This window comes from Nothoprocta perdicaria, unplaced genomic scaffold, assembly GCF_003342845.1.
Source record: "Nothoprocta perdicaria isolate Ctin4 unplaced genomic scaffold, notPer1 scaffold_392, whole genome shotgun sequence".
Classification (NCBI taxonomy): domain Eukaryota; kingdom Metazoa; phylum Chordata; class Aves; order Tinamiformes; family Tinamidae; genus Nothoprocta; species Nothoprocta perdicaria.
Genome location: NW_020455635.1, coordinates 130,797 through 154,527, shown reverse-complemented (window position 1 = coordinate 154,527; position 23,731 = coordinate 130,797). Strand labels below are relative to the sequence as shown.

General features: G+C 39.9%; 3 protein-coding genes and 1 long non-coding RNA gene across 6 annotated transcripts in view; 1 reads left to right on the top strand and 3 right to left on the bottom strand.

Moving 5' to 3' along the window:
• Positions 1 to 79: 79 nt before the first annotated feature.
• Positions 80 to 2,750, top strand: MRPS14 (mitochondrial ribosomal protein S14). The gene is made up of 3 exons (XM_026044975.1): positions 80 to 127; positions 462 to 620; positions 2,244 to 2,750. Exons 1-3 carry the CDS (start codon positions 83 to 85, stop codon positions 2,424 to 2,426), a joined length of 387 nt encoding a protein of 128 aa, XP_025900760.1. The 5' UTR covers positions 80 to 82; the 3' UTR covers positions 2,427 to 2,750.
• Positions 1,333 to 1,723, bottom strand: LOC112952164. Its single transcript, XR_003250340.1, has 2 exons — positions 1,666 to 1,723; positions 1,333 to 1,504 (listed from the first exon to the last, which is right to left on the bottom strand). It is a non-coding gene; the product is annotated as an uncharacterized LOC112952164 (long non-coding RNA).
• Positions 2,751 to 2,926: 176 nt separating the features above from the next.
• Positions 2,927 to 10,030, bottom strand: CACYBP (calcyclin binding protein). Its single transcript, XM_026044974.1, has 6 exons — positions 9,958 to 10,030; positions 8,797 to 8,992; positions 7,941 to 8,037; positions 7,294 to 7,393; positions 6,032 to 6,126; positions 2,927 to 4,218 (listed from the first exon to the last, which is right to left on the bottom strand). The coding sequence occupies exons 1-6, from the start codon at positions 9,976 to 9,978 to the stop codon at positions 4,059 to 4,061; spliced, it is 669 nt and encodes a 222-aa protein (XP_025900759.1). The 5' UTR covers positions 9,979 to 10,030; the 3' UTR covers positions 2,927 to 4,058.
• Positions 10,031 to 16,592: 6,562 nt separating this feature from the next.
• Positions 16,593 to 23,731, bottom strand: part of LOC112952154 (rab GTPase-activating protein 1-like) — a 42,000-nt gene continuing 34,861 nt past the window's right edge. For all 3 annotated transcript variants that reach the window (XM_026044964.1, XM_026044965.1, XM_026044966.1), the window contains 6 exons: positions 22,547 to 22,657; positions 20,515 to 20,619; positions 19,357 to 19,440; positions 18,796 to 18,867; positions 17,782 to 17,979; positions 16,593 to 17,460 (listed from right to left, as the gene is read on the bottom strand). In XM_026044964.1, the coding sequence (XP_025900749.1) occupies positions 17,305 to 17,460; positions 17,782 to 17,979; positions 18,796 to 18,867; positions 19,357 to 19,440; positions 20,515 to 20,619; positions 22,547 to 22,657 (726 nt within the window). In that variant the 3' untranslated portion in view covers positions 16,593 to 17,304. The remainder of the gene's footprint in view (positions 17,461 to 17,781; positions 17,980 to 18,795; positions 18,868 to 19,356; positions 19,441 to 20,514; positions 20,620 to 22,546; positions 22,658 to 23,731) is intronic.

Genomic DNA, 23,731 nt, shown 5'->3' with positions numbered 1-23,731 from the left:
CCGCCCCCGTCCCAAAATGGCCGCCCCGCCCCGCGCCCCGCCCTCCCCTCGCCGCCGGCCGTTGGCGCCGCGCAGTGACAAGATGGCGGCGGCGGCGCTGGGCTGGGCGCTGCGGGCCGCTCGGCAGGTAGGCGGGCGGCCGCGCGGGCAGAGAGCCCCGCTCCTTCCCCGCCGCCCCCGGCCCGGCCCGGCGGAGCGAGACGGGCTTTGAGGGAGGCTGCGGCGGGGGGAAGCGGCTTCTGGGCTGCACATGAGGGCAGGAGCGCCGAAGCCCTTCAGAAGAGGTGGGTAGGAGGGGAGCGTTACTAATGCCAAGATAACGTCAGCAGTAGTTGTAACTCCTGCAAGATAATTTTTTTTCTTGGCTTTTGTGGAACAAGTTTATAGGAACAATTCATATTTGAGCTGGTCAAACAGTACATGTAACTGCTTCATATTTAAACTTTTTTTTTTTTAATTAGGTTCTACCTGCATCTTGCACGAGGCAAGTGCGGGGCTACTATGTGGACTGGAGGATGCTGCGGGACGTCAAGAGGAGGAAGCTGGCGTACGAGTACGCGGACGAGCGGCTGCGCATCAACGCCATCCGGAAAAACACCATCCTGCCCAAAGAGCTGCAGGTAGGAGGAGCTGCCCCGGGCCTGCAGGCAGCGGGAGCCATGCCTGGCACTGCCCTCACGTGCCCTGGGCTGGATAAAAACACTTAGACATTAAAAAAAAAAAAAAAAAAGTCTCCTTTAGAATATATATTTATGGTCACTTTTATAGCTTCCTAGACAAAGTAAGTATTTCTCCTTCTAATCACTTAAAAACCTGGAAACCAGATTCTGCCAAAACGAGTTACTTGGTGTCAGATACTTAATTTCACTTCTTGCATGAGTTGCAAGCGTGTAAATGCCTGAAATGAAATGTATGCACATTCACTGCCCCATTCTTGGCCTTTCTTAGTATTAGGAGCAGTTGCAAGTATCAGGAATACACTTTAATATTTCTGAAGGCATTAGAACTGGTATTCAGTTGTCGAGAGATGCCTTCATCGGTAAACAATCTGGGAAAGGCTTTTCTGCTGAATCTGCTTTTCYGTCCTGATTTTACAAAACTCATGGTAAACAATTTGTCAGATGTCCTTACAGAAAGAAAAAGGAATTGCCGCTGGTACACATTTCTGAAAACTTTCCTTACAAAATCTGAGCAATTCTGTAGGTCAACCCCTCCCTCCCCCCCCACAAAACTGCAGGTATGATAGACCAGATAGATTGTGTGTGTATATACACACACACACACATACAGAGTATATATACAGAAGTAGGATATATAGCAGTACAAAACCAATCAAAATATGGCTCCAAGATAAGTGGTTCTACTCACTTTGTTCAAGTTGAAAGCTGTGTTGTGACTGTCTTGAGCTGGTATTCTTTAAAAGTGAGAATCCGTTTTGGATGTATTGTGGCTTTTCAGCACTTTGCTTTAAAGTTGATTGGAAGCCTGATGTTCAGCAGTTCTCCTGCAGCATAATGAAAGTTTGTGTAACCCAGCATCAGATCTTTCTTTTACCTCCAGTTATCTTTCCACAACTTCCTAATACGACTGAACCTAGGATCCTTCAAGTCCTTCGATTACTTAAGAGTAGAGCCTATTAAGACTACAGTCATTCATGATTCTTACCTAAACTCGAGTGTCTCCCTTTTGTCTGCATTTCCTTTGGTCTTGTTGAGCTGAAATTCCTATTGCTGCTAAGTGATGTTTCCTGAAAACATCTACATAGAGAGATCATTCTTAAGTCTTCTTAAGAATGCTAAAACCCTTTTTCTTGATTTTTTTGTTGCTCCCCTCACAGCTCCTTCCGAAGTGAGCTATATAAACACTTTTGTTGGCATCGAAGTATACGTTACTGGGGAAGTCAGTTAATAGTTCAGCTCATCTTAAAGAATCAGCCCAACCTGCAACATGGACAAACAGATTTGAATCAACAGTTAATGTTCAGTGCATAAGGTCAACTTTTCAGTGTCCAAGCAGATTATTTTGCACCTACTATTAGCACGTCCAAAAAGAATCAAGTGAAGAAGACATGAACACATTCCTTAGAGAGAAGTGCACTCTATTAAAAAGGAACTCGTGGTCATTCCTGTCCTACAGCTAAGTTTTGAGGTCTGGAAATATTCCACGYACCCSCCMCCMCCACCACCACCTCTCAAAATGCTGGGCAGCATACTTCCAATCCTGTGCTATGATCTTGTTTTTAGGAAGTGGCCGATAAAGAAATTGCTGCCTTGCCCCGGGACAGCTGCCCTGTGAGGATCCGCAATCGCTGTGTCCTGACATCCCGGCCCCGAGGGGTGAAGCGGCGTTGGAGACTCAGCAGAATCGTTTTCCGTCACTTTGCTGACCACGCTCAGATGTCCGGTGTACAGAGAGCTATGTGGTAGATCACTGCACAGGCCCATCTTCAGCCAGAGGAYACCAAGGGGCCCAGTTTGTGTTCAAATAATGAAAGCAAGGCCCTCCTGTCTAGGAGTTCAGTATAAGAATCAAGCTAATGTGGGGAGGAAGAGAAGCTGTTCTCATTTATAAARTTCATTTGCTGGATTGACTGGTAGAGGCTGACTGAGGGGGAGGAAAAAAGCATAACTGCATTAAGCCACTCTGTGTTAGAGACAGGTTTATTTTAAGACAATTACTACCTGATTGTTGCAGAACTATGCTGAGGATTGTAGTAAGGACAACATTAAAAATAAAGACATACAGCACAAGGCTCATTCAAGCAGTTTGTTTGGCACAACACAGCAAGTTCACCGTGGTGATTTGGATAAAAGCCTAAATGAAGTTGCACAAGTGGGCAAAGAAGGATGAGAATGAATTGCAAGTAAGATACAGCCTCAAATCTAGAGACTTTTGCAATGCAAACTTATTAACAAGTGCATAAAGAACTTCTGGGTGTGCTAATATTCCTCTCCTGCTTGTAGCACGTACCTTGGTCCATGTAGAAATAAGGTAATGAAACAAGTCCTAGTTAGGCCACCATAGAAAAGTAATGGCTTGCTCAATTCAGTAACTACACCATCAAGGGAAGTGAGAGGAAGCAGGGAGGACGGAAACGAAAACCTGCTGCCTGACTGTACCTTTGCCCTGTATTCTTCCTCAGTGCAACRTACTTGAGGGGAAACAGCTACTCTGTCCCCATGAGTTGGGTTCAGAGGCAATAAACAGCCCAAGTAAATTCTCAAATGGAGATGCAGAGGCAGCAATTTGACAGTTGCTAACCTCCCCCCAAGTTAGTCCAATTCTTGTATATAAGTTACTTCAACATACTTCATTTCTATTACCTTAAACCCCATCAAAATTAGACAGGAGATAATGGAGGTTGTTTCTCTTTTCYTTATATACTGCTAGATTCAGGGAGAACTTTTTCCTGGCATCAGCAGCTCTGTGCTCTCCGGTCACTGCCTCTACCTCAAAGATATCACAAGGAGGTTACAATTAGCATAGGGACTAAAGAGTTTTCACTTTCAAAAGCCATAAGGGGTTAAACATCCAGTACTTCATGTTGGAGAGTAATAAGGTTTAATACCAYAGCATAAAGACCATAACGTTTCTGCTCAGCTATTGAGTGCAGTGTTCTGACATGGCAGTTCTGCTTTATTCAGCACTTCTCCCTTGTTACATACCTTACAGTTTAACATGCTATCCCACATGGAATAAGACGAACACTTGTGTAGAGACTTCATCCCTACATGGGTACAGCTGTCATGATACAGCAAAGTGACCTCAACCTATCTTAGTTCAGTGTTCCTTTTCTTTTACATTCTCAGTTTCAAAAAAGTCTTTTTCTTTTTTTTTTGGAAGGAGGGGTAAGGATATACCTATGTGCCCCTCTTTAGGAAATGGTGAACCATGTGACTGAAGGGAATGCTTTGTAAGCTATTTTATTTAAATATTTTCTCCAACCTGAAATGGAAAATGACTGTCTTTGCTTGGAAGAAGGTTGTGTAAACAATGATTTTTGCAGCACAGGAAGTCTCACATGGAAGATCAGTATTAAGGCGGCCCTCCGAGTACTTTCAAAGATCCATTGGTAGGTCTCCTTTGGACTGTTTTTCTCTGCTTTCAACCCAAGCCTTGTTGATGGTGCGCTTCATTTCATCATCCCCTTCTGCATACATCTTTTTCAAAAGGCTCATAAGCCCTTCACTGGGGTCTGAGGTGTCATAGGCAGCTTTCCTGCAAGACAGATGCACATGAAAAGGCCCGGTATATCTCACAACTCTCTGCACAAAAATACAAACACTAGAATTTGTTAGAACTATCTGGTAACAGTAAAAATTTTGCTTTGACAAAGTCTTGAGTCTGTGGAAGTCTTTAGTAACAGCTCATTTTGATCCTAAGTAGGGGGAGTGCCTAAGGTGCACATTTAGTATTGAAGTAAGTTTATGAAAAGTAATACATTTGCAGCAAGGATGATGGGAAGCATTTTGCAACACTGCCAAAAATTAATTTGGGGAAGCAGATGCTGAATATAACAAATCTAGAAACTGCCAACATCTGTCTCTGCAGTTACATGAAAGTTTAACGGGAACAGAAAAATGACTACACTCCGAGCCACCTGAAGTGACCATATCAGAATACTTGTAATCTAAAAAAGCATTTTCTGCTTCATGTTATTTTGATCATCTCCAGAGGTCAAATCACTGATCTTGAACTATTCTTCAAAATAATTTTCTCAACGTATGAAGCAACTAACAAATACCGTCATCCACACATTGATACCCACTTGCTACACACATTGTAAGCATCTGGTAAAACATGTCCCACATTAACAGATGACTGAATATTGTCATCTTTCTCAAAATTACCTCTTTAGAACATTTTCTAAGTTCTCCTTGGTTCTACTAGAAAAGCAGTGTGCRGATTTAAATAGGTCAGCAGAGGGAGCAAGTTCTCCATGCACAGGGCTAACAGACAGTCTCCAAGAGCTGAGCATGCAGCTTTTGGAAGACATTTTCTGCAATGCCACACATACAACATTCTGGATAAGGAGGCAATACTCATTATGAACAGGCTAGCCATTGTAGGCTCTTCTTTACATAAGATAAGTGGCTTCACCCAGAAATTCCATCCCTCTGGCAACATGCACTTGTAGCCAAGTCACTTCCTGATACCCAAAAATGCAGTTTGAGAGARGAAGGTAGTTTTGCTCTGGATTCAGCTCTGGTTATTAGAATTGATCAGTTTTAGCAAATCATACTATAAGCACAYGCTAAATATTCGTTGTAGGTTGCTTCAGAGATCTGCAGGACAGAATCACGGGAAGGTGAATGCTTCTTGGATGCACACATGCGCTTCTGGATGCACACTCCTCACAGCAAGGACCAGTAAAAACCGCTCATGACATTTTCCATTCTTTCATATCTGGTCTCTGCACTGCTTGCATGATTGTTATCTAACTCCTTAAGCACACCAATCTAAATTGGTTTGATATTTTATATAATGATTCAAAATAACCAAAAGCTAATTTTTGCCAAAAGGATGCTGGGACTGCTCTGCAAGTCCTTTACATGCAGATGCGAGAAAACAGTAATTATTTCAACCAGCATAATTCTGGGAAAAATGTATATATTTTTATGGAAAGTACATATGCATACACTTAGTCTAAGAACAGTAAAGCCTGTTAGAGAAGTACCTGTAAGGAATGTAGCTGCCGAGATACAATCAATTCCTTAACTGGTTAAATAGGATGCTGCACAGAGTGATAAAAGTATCTGCCTTACTTCCCACAAGGCAGGTTTCATTAGCAACRAAACAGTAGAGGAGTGGCGAACTTAGTAGCTTGGAGTGTATTTCTTGTATTGCCAGTGACATCAGTACCAAAAAAAATCCCAGCCTAACAATTCTCAAATAGCCTAAAGGCTCCAAAATGAACAATTCTTACAGTTAAATTGCATAATCAATACAGCCTATACCTGCTATCTTCATCGTTCTAATACTATTTCAGTAAAACAAGAAATGGAAGGCTAAGTGGGGGAAAGGCACTTACTCTTTCTCTTTGCTTTCTTTTTCCACTTGAGTGAGACAGTCCCATTTTTCCTCACGCTTCTTCTTACACATCACAAGGACTGTGTCTGTCTTTATCTGTATGGAAAACACGATATGAACATAGAATACTCCAAAGGAGGATGCTATAACCACAATGAATGAGATTAGCTAGTTATATAAATCTCCTTCTACTCTCAACTCCTTGACACATTGATGTCAGCTTATGTAGAAGTTAATAGGTTCAGCTTAGGTAGAAGTTAATAGGTACAGCAACAGGGTACCAAGTACTAACCTCACTATGGTGGCACAATTAYGTCCAATACCAGTATATGTTAAAACAGCAGAACATCCAGCACTGCAGGAAATACACTGACCCTTCAGTTACTTCTAAGATGCTAAAAACAGCTATGACTGTTTCTAAACAGTGGGTATTTTTACCTTTCAAAAGAACTGTAAAATGATCATTTTAAGGTCCAATAAAAAGTGCATTCAAAAGAGAGCAACTTCATACACCTGCAGCAATCTGGGCATGTAAGATAGGTATGCAGTTTAAATTGCCATGCAAAGTGTCACATTCGCTTCTACACTTCAGAAGAGTCTAGAAGGTCAGCAAGGGTACTCCCTAAGTTCAGATACAGACTGCTCCCAGGATATTTCTCCTGGGATAAGAAACTAGTTCTGGAACACTACTTAACCTTTGCCTGTATTTTGCAAGCGCATTGCAAAGCCTGTTGAACTGACTGCAACCCTGCCACCCTGACCCAAACTTTCCTATATGCCACAGCAGCCAAGATTCTGCTGCAGCTTTAGCATAAGTCAGTAAGTGCACRTCTACTGCTTGCTTTTATATTCTGCTGAAAACTACCACGGCATTGCCCTTATTACCTTGTTTTATTTACACTGTTCTACTTCCAGGCAGAGCAAAATAGTTCTGGAATAGAACCGTTGTTTCTGTACATTCGATGCCACAAAGTAGATTGGCAAATATTTACAACTGCACAAGATATCTGAAATATCTATCCCTAGACACAGAAGCGTGCTAGAAGCAGCAGAGTAACACATTATCTCAAGTTGCAACCACCAGCAGTAAAAGTGTTCCTGGTATTTAATTACGGAGCACACACCGTAGCAACGACAAAGCAGGTTTTGGACCATGGACAAGGTATGGCATTACACCTATTTACACTATCCCAAATTGACAACTGCAGTCAAGTCCGTAGTTCCTGTAGCTGCAAAGATTTCTCTGGAGGTGTTGAAACGCACCTTTCTCAAGCTGCCTTCTATCGAGATGGGTTTCAGAAGGTTGTTGAAGGTCATGGTGTAGTTCTTCCCATTCAAATTCTTCACTAGCAGATCAAATGACCTGGAACAAGAAAGTGAAGGGAGGAACAGCACAAACAAAAGTTCCAAGCAGTGAAAGACTGTTCTGCCCTGTCATCAAATACAGTGTCTGCAAACCATTAAGCAGGCATATTTCTTGGGAAAGAAAGCCAACAGACTTTCAAATTTTCATTAAGATATAATACTGTGCACTTAAAAGGACTCATCCAGGTTTCACAATAAATCAAGATCTTCAGTGCTTTTTCTAACATGTRCTTTACAGAGCTCTTATAACCTTGGAAAGGATGAGGATTCACTTAATGAAATTTCAGTTCTATCGCCATTACGTATGCATCAAGTGTGGTAAGGCATATAAAAATATTCTGACACCCACTAATAAGAGCTATTCCTAAGTATGCACTAAAACTCTTAAAAGCTAATATTTTTAAGTAAATAATTATAAGTAATTTTACTAAAGTTAAAGCTTTTTAAAAAAGAAAAAGCACAGAACAAAATTGAATACAACACACTCCAGTGTYGTAATACACACCCAGTGTCCCTCCTGGCTTAGTGAAGAAACACAAACTCACCTCTCTGTGAAATTCACCTGCACGTTCTCAGCTGGGAGCTTCTGGACTCCATTTAAAGAGATGTAAATTTTAATAAACTTATCTGACTGATCCCAACCTGCAAGTGAGACAGAGCCTGAGTGTTAGCTTTCTTCAAAAACTTGATCCATTCCATTAAAAAAAAAAAAAAAACACACAAACTAAAAACATTCCCTAGCAATGATTATGACCATAAACTGAAGCCATCTTTGGAGGAATAACATTAATTCATTACTTTTTCCTTAAAAAGATCTTCTCTTTTTCTTGAATAATTTGATAATAAAAGGAGGTCCTAGCATGTAACTCTGTTCTAATTCCTGGAAGGCCCAGGAAACAAAAAGACATATAGCAGCTCAGGAAGAGGACAGCAGCTCCATCTCAACTAGGGGAGCTAGAAGTAAATGCCACTTTTTTTCTGCACTTCCCTTGACCCATTTTTTCTTAGCTCTCCACATCACAAGTCCCTTGAGCAATTCCTTCGCCTTTTACCTACATGGTGAGCAGAGAAGCCAAAACTCWGTCTTACATTCTTGCTAAGAATGTAAGAATGCAATGGAAAAAAATACTAGTATGGGCACTGGGGATCACTAACCAACATGTCTCTCTGTTAAAGACAGACTATTACACAAACAGAATTAAGGCACAGTGAATTGGGTCCATAAGCAYGTAATAGCAGTAACAGCGGGGCTGTGGACCAGCGGGGTCTGTGGTGGTATAAGCATTTGAGAATTCTTCTCTATAACAGTAAATGGCTACTAAGACTCAAACTAATACCACCCTGAATTCTGTTCAAAGCAGAAAATGGTGTTCTAATAATTATACAGAGGAGCAATCTTACCATAGTTGTTTATTTTCACTGTATATCCTCCAAGCGATGATTTTTCTTCTTCTCCTGCATCTGCTTTCAGCTTTGTTGGAGGCTGGTTCTTGATTTCTAACTCTAGCTTGTGTTTTTCAGTCGTGAGGACATCGTGAAGTCGCTTTCTGGTGGCTTTCATCAGCAATTCTTTAACCTCTTCTAGATCTTTCTGCAACTGATTTAAGAATAAGAAATTAGGTCGTAGAGAAATAGATGCAGCTCATTTTACTCAGGGTTCACACCACAAGGCTCCTTCACTTCTGCCAGTTGGGGATTCAGATTCAAGAAGTCAAGTTACACTTTCCTCTACACCCTCTTTAGCATGAGGCCATCCATCTGTCCCGTACTCCATGGTCACTAAGGTTTGAACTCCTCAATTTCAATCTTTAAACTTTGATCAGTTAAAAAATGAAGCAGGTAAAAGTTTAACATTTGGAGCGCATTGTCAAAAAGGTTTTCTGTTATGTTAAATAACATACTGCACAATCACAAAAAAGGGACCAATAGAACTCTGCAAAAATTCAGACTGAAGACTCAGAAAAAAAAAAAGTCAGATGCAGATAATGGTCTCCTACGCTCTCAGTTACACACTACTTATTACTAGCGACCCCCAACTACACGCTATTTATCACTTGCAGCCTTTACATATACCAGCTGCCTAAGCCAAAAGCAACATCTCCTCATATAGCATTAAACTACTCTCACCCTCAAATTAAGGCTCCTTGATTTACGGCCTAACAGACATAAAACAAAAGACTCCAAATTACTCCAGCAATAAATGCGAAGAGGCAATAAGAGGATGACAAGAGGCCACGCTCCCTGTTAAGAGCTTTACTGCAGAACCGGGCCAGTGGGGTGGTTTACAAACCAAATCTCGGCTGGGTCCGTAGGCTGAGGCCGCTAAGCCTGCTGCTGACTCCATGGCAAAGGCTGTTCCTGCACCAGTCCGGACACGGCGCTTCATTCCTTTGGCATGCCCTCTCTAGCCTCATCCCTACGGCGTCCCTTAACCCCAACCTTAACCCTAAACCCAACCCCGAGCCTCCCCGGCCKAATGCCGGCCCCAAGGCAAGCTCCCCAGTCCCAGCCTGGCCACAGCGCCCCATTTCCGAGCTCGTGCCGCCGCCGCGGGCCGCTCACCTCCTCGCGCACGGCGGCCATGGCCCCGGCGGCGCCTCTCGAACCTTCTCCGCCTCTCGCCGCGCACGCCAGCCGCCCCCGCACGCGCACGCGCCTTCCTCTTCCGGCGCCGCGCAGGGGCCGGCGGGCGTGGCTGTGGGAGCGTGCGTCACGCGGGGCGGGGCAGGGGCGACCGTTAGGCGGCCGTTARCGGTCGCGAGTGGCCGCTGCGGGGTGTGCTGCTCTGATGGAGGCGAGGGCTCGGCTCGGCTTGGCTGCCGCTGGTCGGTTGATCCTGCCGCGGGATGGCGCTGAGCAACCTGTAGGCAGAGGACTCGGGCGGCCGAGCTGGCGGCGCTTCGCGTGCCCTGCGAGCTGGGCGCGCGTGGGCTGCGCGGCTGGACACAGCTCTGCGGGTGGAGCTGCGCTAACATCGGGATGCTGCATTTCCCAGGTTGGAAAGAAAAGTAAGCCTGACAAAGCTCAGTTTTCCGTGTGCACATTTTAACAAGTTGCCAAGGGCACCCTCTCTCACAGTCGAGAATCAGCAGTCGCTGAGGCAGAAAGGGGAGAATAGAGCTAGAACAGTAAGGGGAATGTATCAGCTCAACTGAAAGCGCCTGGTCTAGTCTCTCTGAATGACAAAACACCATGCAGCACATTGTTGTTCAGTGATCATTGGCTCTAGGGACAGAACAGAACATCCAGAAGGGCTTTGAAAGGATGTGGCCTTCTCGGCTTACCTGTTGCAGCCTGCCCTCACTGTGTGTAGGTACTGACCAGAACTGATGACAAACAGTCATTAGACAGTGATTTGGAAGTGATTCCACAGCTGTGGCTTGTCTGGTGAACTAATTAGTTACAAATAGTCATGTTCAACTTTTCTATGCTTAGGCCCTGATAACTTTCTCTCAAGTTCTGTGTGCTTTTCCAGTTATGCAGCAGCAGTGGCTGTTCATATAAATAGAAAAAAAAATGTGTGTGTATATATACACACACATATATATATTACAACCACACATATATATATTACAACTAGATCTATTGTTAACATGGAAAAATGGTTTTATAACACATTTAAATACTCCTAATTTTTTTTAGAAGTAAATTCATAAGAAAGTTAGCTTTAATGACTGGCAATGCTTCTCTTATAAATTAAGTTTTCTGTTTTTTGCTGGTACCCTCTGCTCCCTGATCCTTCTGTTTTAGACACATCATGATTGCTTGTATGTTTCTCTTGTGTACTTCCACTGACAAATCAAGAAAGAAATACAAGAGCAACAGCTCTTATTTCCACCATCTTTTATATCAAAAGCCTTCAGGAAGAGCATATTGATCCACATGGTCCCTATATTGTAATTCTCAAACTAACATTAGGAAAAGAGGACCCACATGACTTATTAGCTCTGCAATATAACATCTGTCTCATGGAACAGGTATGAAATTAGCTGTGTAGTTCTCAGGCATTTTGGCTGMCTCGGCTGCTAAATCACTGTGTTTTAGTACAGTAGTGTTGTCTGAAAATCGCCAGTTTGAGTAAACTATGTCTGAAGACCTGATACAGTGGTTATTTGTTAAAAAAGACACATTTAAACTGTTTTTAACCAAGTGGCTTATGAAAAGAACCATCTTATTCCCATCCTGTTTGCATTTCTATTTATTTTACAAGGCATCATTCACACAATGATAACAAGGTACTGATCCAAACGAGTCTGTAACATTTAAAAAAGTAAACATTTGTTGTGACCATGTACATTAAATTGCACTTTTAATAACAAGCATTACACTTATATGTCCATATTATACTTTATATAATGCATGGATTTTTTTGCACAAGAAGTGACAGTACTGGCTTGTTCCCAGTTAAAGGGCTCATGCCACAATGCTCCTTGTTTTTTCCTAATCCATTATGCAAAGCACATCTTTATGAACTAGGAACATGCCCAGAAACAATCTTTTCCTGAATAACTTCAAACCTGGAAAATGTCCCGGCATATCACAGGTTTGAAGCTGCTCTTTACTTCAGTTTTGGGGAGCGAATCAACCTTGAATTACTGTAAGGGTTGGATCTGTATCAGCTAAGATTCATTTCTGCTTTCACTCACCATCTTTTTGCTGTTTGAACAAACTATAAGGAGTCTTCTTTACGTGGGAACAACATGTTCCAAGAGAACTCCTGCTACAGCTCCTGAAGAGGCAGCCCTGGGAATTGTTAGAAGGAATGAATTGGCATCAGGAGGAAAATCTGAGAACATCTGCTCTTGTTTGCATTGGTAGTAGCATCCATGTATTATATAAAATACAAAAATAAGAGAAACTGAAAGGAAATTAGTACGGCCCAGGATTCTCATGGTATCAAATTACAAATGAAATTTACGATACCAAATCCTTTTGACGTATTTATCTCCTTGTTATTCAGTTTCCTATATATTATTTTATATATAAGATATAGTTTTCCAAAGATACATATATATTCCTTTACAGGTTAAATAAAAGCAAGTCCCACTGAATAAGAAAATAAGAGAAAATAAAGTTACAACTTTCTACCTTTAATGTTTAAGGTAAAAATAGCATGAAATACATTCAGTAGCAAAGCAGTGGAAATGTAGAAGAAATGGAGAGTCCTATATTCCTGGAGTAAAATTCTGCATGTCTTAAGTCAGGATTCTGAAATAAGTTATTTAGACTTCTGAGTAAGGAAAGATATGCTCTTGGTCAATGCTGAGAATTAGTGATCCAGGTCCAAATTCTTTGAATTTCTCTCTAAATGCCATCTGTGAATTAGCCCGATTTTGAAGGGTGCTATGATGTTTATCTGTTCTAAGTTAAAGGTCCAAAAATCAGTGCTTCATTGTGTCTCCCTTCAGTGTTATTTAGCAGGAGGTAATGGGACAGCTCCCAGTAGGATATTAGCATAATCGTCAGTAAAAGAATTTATTTGAAGCCAGCCTCGGTGTTTGCCAGAACCGAGTGATGTCTGGTTCTGTGTACACTCAACAACCCCAGATATACACAGTGTTACACATGTTGGAAAGCCAGCTGCTTGAACAACAGCCCATTTAGCAGGGTAGCTCTAAAGGATGGTGGCTGGTCAACCAGGAGAACAGTCACTGAGTCTTCACATACAAACCTCTGCCCTGACCTTCCCATTCTGAAAATGACTTGTGCTATTTTTTTTTTTTCTCTAGCAGTTCAGAAAAAAAAAAAATAAGACATGAGTTTGTTTTCAATGCCAAAGATTTTTAGACTTAGTAGATTATGCAGAAGTGTGCCAAATATCCCTGAGTCTAACAGCTTTATAATCAGAGGTATAGTTCTCCCACATGTATGAGTAGTTTTATGTATTTCAATGCAACTACTTATTATAAGGAAGGAAACTTGGTCATACTAGTTTCCTGGGATGAACTGTAGAAAAACATGACTTTCTTACCTATATAATTATTGACTCCCAACATAACTACCTCATTTAGTTATTGAGTGACATCCTGAAGCCAATGGGACACCTTACATGTTGTCAAGGCATCTGAATTTTTGCTGTGCTTGACTTTGTCTTTCTAAAGAAAGATGTTATCTTTATTTTTTTTTTCTCTCCCTTTGTAAACATTTGGTTTTACTTTGTTTTGAACACAAAACCTTATAAGAAAATTTCAAGGGCCAACCAGAAAATCCTTTCTGACTTCTAACAGGAGGAAGAAAACAAARCAAAACCACCTGCTCATTTAATATGTAATTTATCTATATCAAATTGGAGAATCAACTAATTCATGGGCAGGGCAAGGATATGTTTGTCAACTGGCAGTACTGATTACATGGCTGACCCCCATTCCAGATACTGGTTTCACTAAACAGTCATGTGTATGATCCTCAGGGAATGTACGTTCCTTGCATTAAAGCCAGGCAGTGATTTTTTTTTTAATCAATTTTAACTCTGGCTGAATCAATCTATAATTTGTTAAGTAAGCAATATTACTTTAGAGTACCATGTTTGAATCATAAAGTGATATAAAAATAGTTCATAGATCTATTATGGAACTAAATCAGCCTTGCTTTATTTATCCTGTAAAGTGTTACAGTCGAAGTTAAAACAACTTCTTAAAGTGGGGAAAAAAGATTCTTTCCCTACTGTGCATCTCAGGAACAGATTAGAATCCAATCAAGTTAAAAGCTGTACTAAAAAAATTATTTGGAAGTTTGTACATAATCAAAGTAAAGGTCTTATTTCAAAAGTATGCATTCTCAAAAAAAGTAAAATATTTAGTTAAGAATTATATTAATATAAACTAATACATAAATTATATATTAGTTTATATATGACTACTTTTCACACAAATTTGATGTTAACACGTAGTTGGAYACTGACTCAAATTTTAGAAAATCATTCATACTTGAGAGCTTTGTTAGTTATCCCAGTGCCACATGAACATAGCTGTTTCAGTTTGACTTTGATTTAATGAAGTTTTCTACTGAAAAATCTGAATAAACACYGAGCCAGCTCTCCCCAACCTATCAGTCACTCTGGGATCTATGTATTTCCTGAAGGTGCTTAGAGCTGTCATCCACAGCTGAAAGGGCTAATTAAAACCCAAATATTTATCTCAGAAGAAGCAGTTTAGTGTCATAATAGTATGTACCGTCAACAGGAAGAATTTTAGGTAGAACCTGTAAGTTGCCTGTTTTAACGCTCTGGTCTTGCTACCTTCTGAGCTTCTGAACGATTCCAATCGGACTATTCCTATTCAACTAGAAAAATCACTTTAGAAATGACATAAAGTTATCCTGCTTATTCTTTTAGTAATTTTCTGATGACTCAGTTTCCAAATATAAATATTCATTTTACAAATGCCTCTGATACAAGCACTACCTGGCAACTCCAGATGAAAGATGAAAATTTACTGCCTTTGTTACTGCCAAGAGAGCTAATTCAGCCATTTCCTTCTGAAGCTTATTTTGCAGATGTGAGGCACAAGAAAAGCTTCCACTCCTACCCGTGTTTGCACTCATTATAGYTGGCAGGTGGCAAACGTTTTTGTCACAGAAATTTCTAAAGACGGAGTTGCACTACTGAGAAAGAAGATGTCATGTCAAAACTACAACTCCATGAGACCTGGTGAGCTTACTCTAAAAGTTATTTGGCAAAAAATGCTTGTTAGACAAATTTAAAAAAAATCCACATTAAAAAAAAATATCTCCAGTATGGACCAGAACAAGGGATGAGCAGGGCTGCACAACAGCTAGTGGAAGTAAGATCTTTCAGCAGCAGTGAGTTGTTACCTTAGCTCAGCTGCTCAGTGAATCAAAGTATTAATCAATGATTATTACTGCATTTTTCCAATCAAGGTCATAAATCCACTTGTGAGTACAACTTAAATGAGAAATCTGGACACTTGCCAAACCATCAGTGTCACTCATCAACACAGTGCTCTCAAATATAACAATCAAAGGTTGACCAGAAATTCTTAAACATCACTTCCACTTTATTACATAGTTTATTTCAGGTGTGAAATGGTCCTGATAAGTGAAATAATAATGCAAAGGTTAGACATTCCACAAAAGGGAAACATTTACACAAATATTATTAGCAAGAAATTGACTTGGGAAAGAAAAAAAATCTTTGTTCTACTTGCAAAACTAAATCCTTCTGCCTTTTCCACATAATCACTGTTCTTCAAATTAAGTTTATAAACTATAAAGACTAAAAATTTTAATTCCTTGCTTTTACAAGATAGAGTCTGCATTGTCAAGTTGCAGGATAGTTGTTACAATAGTAGTTATATTTTGATCTCTACTTCAAACAGCTGACTGCCTTTCAGGATGATCCATTTGGCACAATGTAAACATTAAATTTGTACTACCCTGTTTAAAATAATTTACAATTATGCTTGACAATAAAGCACAAGATGAGTATCATTAAATTTTATTGTACAAAAATGACAAGATAAGCATTCCTTAGAATTTAAAAAAAAAAAAAAAATCAAAACAGGACTAATGTCCTGTTCCTGGAACAATTTTGTAAATGGAAAAATTAGTGCACCAACTTTTGTTCATCAATGATATTTATCTGCAAGACCTTCTTCTAGACTTGTTGGGTATAATTAAAAAAATATTCCCATCAGTYCAAGCAATAGTTTAATTTGCCATGAAATAAGTATTTTTGTAAACACTAAGTCAAAACAAATGCCTTCGAATTTTCTTGCTTTAAAGATACAAAACAACTACACATATTCGGGAATCRGAGAATCTCCCATGGGAAAAATTAAGCTATTCCACTTGAAAATTTTTATATTTATAAAAATAAGTAACACATCAATGTAGCATTTCCTAATCAAACACTTAAAGAAAACAGATCTTGTTTCTGTCATGTTTTATTCACCACTGCAGGAAAAAAAAAAACCTCATTTCTGTGTCAAATTGAAAGCCTGAATATAGATGCAGGGAAATTTGGTTGTTAATTTTATTCATAAAACCTACCTTTTATTGCACAGTATTCACACATACACACAAAATCAAATGTATGCAAGGTCTGCACTTTGCTTATTGCCAAAAAAATCAAATCARTTTTTAATAGTTTTCCCTTTCTCCCAGTGGAAGGAATTTTATTTTGAAATTTGTATAAAATAAAATTTAAAAAGTTAACTAGATAAAATTTTATGTTAAATTCCAGTTYAGCTGTAAATAACATTGAAACAGCAGTGCTACGAAGAATTGCACTACTTGTATTTCTGAAGAAAAAAAATCAAAACTTTGAAATTATTAGGGAAGCTCAAACAATTGTGCCAAGAGAGCACAAGACTACCTTTGCTATGGCCTAAGCTTTACAAAAAGTGCTTCTCTGCAGGACACAGTCACAGCAATACAGTTCTGAGATGGTCCTAGGGCATGAGTTATTCTTGACACCCGCACACACACTAGTACTTATTACACTGTGCTTTCTGTGAAGAGATTATGCTTCAGTACTTTACATTCTCTGTTCTGTTTCTTCCTCTCCTAGAAGAAAAAACCTTTTAGGCAAGGTAAAAATAATTTTGAATAATTAGTCATGTATTAAAGACCTAGTTTTGAATTATTTATTAATTTTTAACATCTAGTCATATAAAATAAATTGTAAAAGTATGAAGGTATCAGAACGTGGCTTTCAACAAGGCAGTTGGGAAACAGGAATTCAACATAAAACAGGATTTTCTTTTTTTTTTTTTCCTCCCTTGTAAAGGGTCACATCAGAATGAATGAAAAACACCGAAGAATTTCACTTCAAGCCTGCGCTCCTGCCTTTTGTCCTTTCCCCAAGAGGAGAGCCCACTGGAAGAACCCTCCAGGGTTTGCATGAGTTATGTTGTTCTTTGTGCTCTGGTACCGGGGCTCTGGCTGGAACTATGTACTGCTCTCTTTGGGCGGCAGAGGTGGCTGAGGCTGCTGCGGTGGCTGTGTGCCTGTGGCGGTTTTGATAGAGTTCAGGGTTTTGCTAAACCAAGAGTTTTTGGCAGCTTGGATTTCATTCATAAGGGCTCCTCTCTGGTGCTCCAGCTCCTAAGAAAGCAGAATAGTCAGAATCGATCAAAAAATAACAATTAACAAAAGAGTATCTTCAGACTCTATCACTGCAATCAAGCACTTTCCGTCCAACCTCCCAGGGTGCTGGAGAAGGACAAACTGAAACCTACATTCATTTCTACAAATGAAAGTTTTCTTAATTTGTTTTTAAGGACAGAGGAAATTAAGATTCTAGAAGTTTACTGATATACATTGATAAAGGTACATGCTCCTTTTAGAAACAATTTTTCTGATTCAGAATTACAAAATTCCCAGTGCAGTGAAGAGACCACCACACTGTAGTCAGATTCCATGTACCTGAATTTTGCACTTGGCTTCCACAAGCTGCAGTTTGGTCTGTGCAAGTTCCAGCTCCATCTCTCTCAGCTGTTTGGTGAGTGCATCCTTCTCATCATCTGTTTCGATTCCTTTATTATCCTTGTTTGCTGCAGACACCTTCAGTGCTCCCTCCTTACTGAAAATCTCACTGCAGTGTTTGCAGGCCATCACCTTACCCTGAAAGAGCCAGAAAGTTTGTTTTTAATTCAAATTAGATAGGAGTTTTCTGGAAAAAAATATAGTCTGAAAATGATGGAATGGTATAGTGGTAATATATACTGAAGGCTTCATTAAAGTATTTGAGAAGTTCCTGAACTTACATGAACTTTTACTGAACAATAAAAGAATCCATAAAAACTACAAGTACGTTCTGTTTCTGCACAGAGACTTCGCTTCTAGACTAGAATTGCACAAAGTTTTTGTAATCAAGACACTGTAATATTTTGCAGTATTAGTGGCAGCTCACTGCAGAAGAATAAGTTCTACTCTAGGGACTTTTTGTCTTGCAAAGAAACACTTGACAAATGCTTAAGTTAATTCAGTTTTTGAGATTTTAAAGCAATGCAGGTAGCTTTTCCACATTTCCCAGAAGACAGCGTCCTGTTTTGGCTGTGCTCTCTTGCTAGCAGTTGAATTTAAGCATCTTACAGATGAGCCCTCTATGCCAACAGCGTCTGAAGATGTAGCAGGGCTGGCCTGCCCTCACCTCATATAAATGAAAACAAGCTATTGAACTATTTCAGCAAATTATAGGAACATCACTAATTGTACTCACTTTTGTGATGAAACATAGAAGATACAGCAGAAGGAAAATAATTGTGAAAGGAAATAAAGCCTTTAATTATTTACATCTTATGAAAAATGAGTGTGGGGCTAACTGGGGCAGCTTAACAGATGCTACCACTGTTTGCCATTAAATTCAGTTCACATTTTGTTCTGCATTTAGGAATACTTGAGTTAGAAACACATCATATACAGAAACATCATTCTCACCTTCACAACTTCCAGCTCATCTTTACTGGCTGCCTGCTGTTTTTCCAGCCTGGTACTCAGCTGAGAACAAATCTGCAGGACAGGTAGATAAAGTTTACTAAAATATAGCAAGTACTTATGAACAGTGATGTTTGTTAGAGGTATACCATATTCTCTGCCTCATTCAGATATGTATTTCACCTAACATATCCACTGCAGGTAATAAGGCTGAAAAAGACAGTATTCAATATTGAACCTTAATATGGAGATGGGAACATTTTATAGACAAATTGGTTTATATAATTTAAACTGCATTGTGCCACAAAAGAAAGAAGCATATACCCTACAGTATTAAGAATATCTAAAGGATAGGTTATTCTTAGTTCCCTAAGATAGCAGACTAGTAGGAAGATCACATAAAGAATTATCACAGATTACAAAAGAATTACAATAGATTAAAATGCTTGCTCTCCAGAAGTCTGCCATGTAATGCATTTTAGAGCATGAGGTCTACACAAACATAAAAATTCAGCTCATGTTGAAAAGGTTTACAAGTAAAAGAGAGTTTCTGTGGAACATTACCTGTTTATACTCGGCAATAATGGCTGTGGTCTTCTTAATCTCAGATTCCGCTTTCTCTAGCTGCTTTCTGAACACCTCCTTCAACTACAAATTCAAGGAGAGAAGTTACACTGTATGCTGAAAGATTACAAATCCAATTGTTCTCAAAGCTTTGCTCTGTTTATAGCAGTACTAAAGCTTTTTATTACAGTTATTTTTAATTATAGTTCTTCAGACAAAAATCTCATTTACTCAACATATAAATTAGATATATTCAGTTAATAGCCCCCAAATCTCTCCAGTCTGTATTGGGACATAGTGTATCCCTGCTTCCCAGAGTGTTCTCCTGTATGGTAATTTTCTCTTTCTTTGCATTAAATGGTGTATTATGGTCCAAACTATGCAAAACAAGACCACGACAGAATTTTTTTTTTTTTTTTTTTTTTCTCCTCTCTGCACACTGTACAGCAGGTTTGGAGAGGCCTGGTGGGATGGACTGTCTGTTTGTTTGTTCTGAGACTGAACAGGGTGGGGGAAAAAAAGAAAAAAAATCACTCCAGCCCTATCACACTTTCATCTCCCCAACAGGAGAGAGAAAGTTCTGGTYTTGTCTCTGTCACTGCATTAAAATACAGCTAACTCCTTTCCTTATCATTCAGAACTATGAAGCTTTGAGAGCCCTTTCCATAGGTAAAGACCATTAGAGGGTAGATCAAACACAGAATGTGGCAGCCTCCATTTTAGAGGCACACCAAATTACTCTTTGTTGCAGTCATATATTAAATGCTTTAGCCTATAGATACTCAATCTTATCTTTTAAGTTTGCATATTTGGCAGATGAGGAAAAATGAGGCCAGCTCTAGTAGCAGAAATCCCCCCAAAACTTCAGCTCTATTCTGCTGTTCGTTCTAGCTTATGGTAAGAACATTAATAGCTTTATTTTCATGCAACAGCAGCTGAATTCAGAATGACCTCTGATACAGTGGACAGTCAGAGGTTAAGTAAAGACAGACACCAGGAAACATATTTTTCATAGAAACATTTATCCTGGTGATGTGAATTTTTTTTTTTTTTTTTTTTTAACTGCCACTGCAGTCTGGAGACAGAATTCTTTCCACAACACCTAGATATGCTTTTGCTAGTGTTTAGCTAAATGGAAGAAGTCAGACTATGTCTTACCTGAGCAGTTTCTTCTTCCTGCTTCCGTTTCTCTTCCTCAGTCTCTACTAGTCTCTGTTTGGTCAGGAGAAGTTCCTTGTTCAGAACATCTGCTTTGTCTTCAGCCTAGAATTAAATAAGCCAGTGTGATCTAAGTGTTATCTGTTCTAATAGAAATATATTCATGTGCTTGTCTCAAATATGTTACAGATTGAGGTTCTAGAAGCACCTCACCCTGAAATGGCTCACCTGACCTATTTTTAATGGAAATTCCCATTTCAAATAGTATTTTCTAAGCTATTTCATTGCAGTTCAACAACTATGCAAAAGGACCCTTCTGCCAAATACTGTCCACAACCAGGTTACAGGAAAACAAGATTCATAGATCATGTGTCTTTAAGCAGACCTAATATAATGCTACATAGATTATTTTTGTTCAGAACAATATTAATCCAAATGATGGCAGCCTGATTTAGCTCTTGTGTAATGTTAGTTAACTCATTCCATTTTTCATACCTGTAAATGGGGAAAAGCAGATGCCTTACAAAATGTCAGTGCTTAGACAAGTATAAAAGTGACAAACAGGATTCTCAAGTAAAAAAGTTTGGTTAATAATGAAAARTAAGTATTTTCAGGAGAAAAGAGATACCCTGTGTGTACTGTAGAATATTAACTTTCTCTTTTCTGTGAAGAGCTGAGGATATGGTGAAATGTATTGGTGAATGCTTTAGTTTTATACAGCTATCCTCACTGATCATTAGGACAGAAATAGTCAGTGTCTGATAATATTCTGCTGACTACCTCAGCTCCTAACCGGGAGATAAACACTGTGTCGCACCACTCATCTGTCCAATAACCGTGAGCTAAACGAGGCAATGGCTGTGCAATTTGCTGAAAATGCAGAAGGGCAAATTGCGCTGTAGAACAATGAACAACAGTATAGGATCTGTCTCTGAATTACACTTCATTTCTGCCATTGTGGAGATATTAACTTATCTATCTGACAAAGCACTAAATATTAATGAGGCTGTTACTGGTGATAGCAAAAGCAGCTCCACTAAGGCCATGGCCAAAGTGATGGACTGAGGAGACCTGCACTGCTTAGTCTACAAATGGCCATATGGAAGAAAGGAATAGAGATGAGTGGAAGAAAGGAAGAGGCATCTTAGGACAAAAGTAGGATGGGATTTATGAACTTATATTTATGGTAAAATACCTGTTTAAAAATGTAATATAGACATTATAATATTTTGAAGTAACAATTAAAATAATTTATTCTTTTAATCTGGTCTTTCCAGGTTCTCCTGGCATCTGCAGTGGAAGGCAGTAGGATGGGTGTCACCCACTGTTGCCCATGAGGCCTGCGAGGGTACTTGCTCGACAGCAAAGTCCTGATGCTCCAGAAAGCAACTCAGGGAGGAGCAAACAATAAGCTTGTTCTGTGTGCAAATATTCCTGTATGCAGAAGCACTTCAACAAGTCATTTTTGTCCTTTACAAGAAAAGAGCCACCTCCCCTAGGCATCTCTGACTGCTCTTGCTCACCCAAGATGGCTCAGATTCTTAGAATCGCATGGATCCCAAACAGCAGAGTCCAATTCTTGAGAATTTCACTAAAAARAAATATAAATTGCAACTACTGCAGTCAGTGACATGTTAACAACTTCCAAGTTAAATAATAAAAGCCTGAAACTCTGGAAAAATTAAGCTGAGAGGCTTATGCAGGACTAAATTTTATATTAGAAGAGTATTATTGCCTTTACTGAGCAAGGCGCTAATCAACAAGGATCCAGGGATATACCACTGCTATATTCAGTACATTCATAACAGCTGCTAAGGAATTTATCAGTATTACATAAAATACTAAAGCAAAGAGGAGGGTGGAACGTGAAAGCCAAATCTGGGATAAATGGCTCTGAAAGCCAGTGTCCTCCGCACTGCTGGATTCATAGGTAACAGGAACCCTTTCCATTTTTGATGCCAAGCTACTTCATTATCTCTGAATTTTTTTTTGCTGTTCTGCTTGGACTCATGGCTGCTGCTGATGGACTCACCTGGTCCAAGTCATTTCGTAAGGCGATTTTGCTTGTTACAAGTTCATGTGCAAGGTCATCGTTCTCCTGCTCCAGCCTCATACTCGCTTCCTGGAGCCTGCGGTTCTCCCTCTGCAGGAAGAAAGGAACAACCAGAAACAGAAGTTAATCCTTGTCAATAAAAAAGAAAGGTGAGCGAGTATATTGTACACTGAGAAGGCAAGAGTGCACGTTAAGACAGGACTGCTGCCCTGGGAGACAATAGTGAATTAAGCCAGCAGTGCAAATGCAGCAATTCCTTTTACATCCCAATGACTTTGTTTGAGACGTGCAAGCGCCACACTGACCATAGGGCTTCTCTGTCAAATGTAAAGTTTGTCCTCTCCTCTAAACCTCTTCTCCTTGGTCATCATGGGAAGAAATTAGGCAAATAAAATCCCACCCAGTATCAGTGAAAAGGACTCCTTAAAGAGATAATGGTATTTCTCATCAAAAGTCTGTCCTGCTGCATTTTGCAAAATTTTGACTGCAGGTAACCATAGAAACAGTCCATTTTGTAAATGCTGTAGTGGCAACTGTCCATCGTCCAGTGAAGAACAGCACTTAGATGGGAACTTCTCTTCAGCTCAGAGATCTCCACTTCTGCACTTTCTCCATAATTTGCCCATGCGAAACAGAGCTCACTTTAAAGGACACCTGCTGAGCACAACTCTCGGCTGGAGAGCGGCTCTTGCTTGCCGAGCATCAGGCAGCAATGCAGAACCATGCTCTGCAGGCAAAGCCCAACGCCACCAAATGCAGAACTTGGAGAGCGATGGCCCTGGTCCTCCCTTGTACTGCACTCACCACCACTTTACACTGCTATAAATGACTACCTAGAACACTAGCTAGGGAAGGTAAGTTGTACTAGAGAAGAATGAAGAATAGTAAGCCGGGTTTCTTACTAAATCAGTTGGACTAACTGTTCGGCTGGGGCTGAGAAGTAGAATCCTGTTTAAAGAACGTCCCGGGATCACTGGACTTCCAGTTCACATCCAATACTTGGCTACAGAAGGAAGCAGCCAAAGGGACCAGATAGAAGGGCTCTCCTCAAATGAGTTTGAAGAGGACAGAGAATCCGTTGGCCTTTGCTAACACACTGCCCCCATATCTCCCATACAGAGCAGATGGCTGAGGCTGTCAGTGTGCTCTGGAAACTCCAGGAAA

Coding starts and splice junctions, on each gene's coding strand:
- CACYBP (XM_026044974.1), bottom strand. CDS start 9,978: ATGGCCGCCGTGCGCGAGGAG. Junction 7,394..7,940: donor CAGGTGAATTTCACAGAGAG/GTGAGTTTGTGT, acceptor TTCTTGTTCCAG/GTCATTTGATCTGCTAGTGA. Junction 4,219..6,031: donor AAAGAAAGCAAAGAGAAAGA/GTAAGTGCCTTT, acceptor TCTGTCTTGCAG/GAAAGCTGCCTATGACACCT.
- MRPS14 (XM_026044975.1), top strand. CDS start 83: ATGGCGGCGGCGGCGCTGGGCTGGGCGCTGCGGGCCGCTCGGCAG. Junction 128..461: donor CGCTGCGGGCCGCTCGGCAG/GTAGGCGGGCGG, acceptor TTTTTTAATTAG/GTTCTACCTGCATCTTGCAC. Junction 621..2,243: donor TCCTGCCCAAAGAGCTGCAG/GTAGGAGGAGCT, acceptor TCTTGTTTTTAG/GAAGTGGCCGATAAAGAAAT.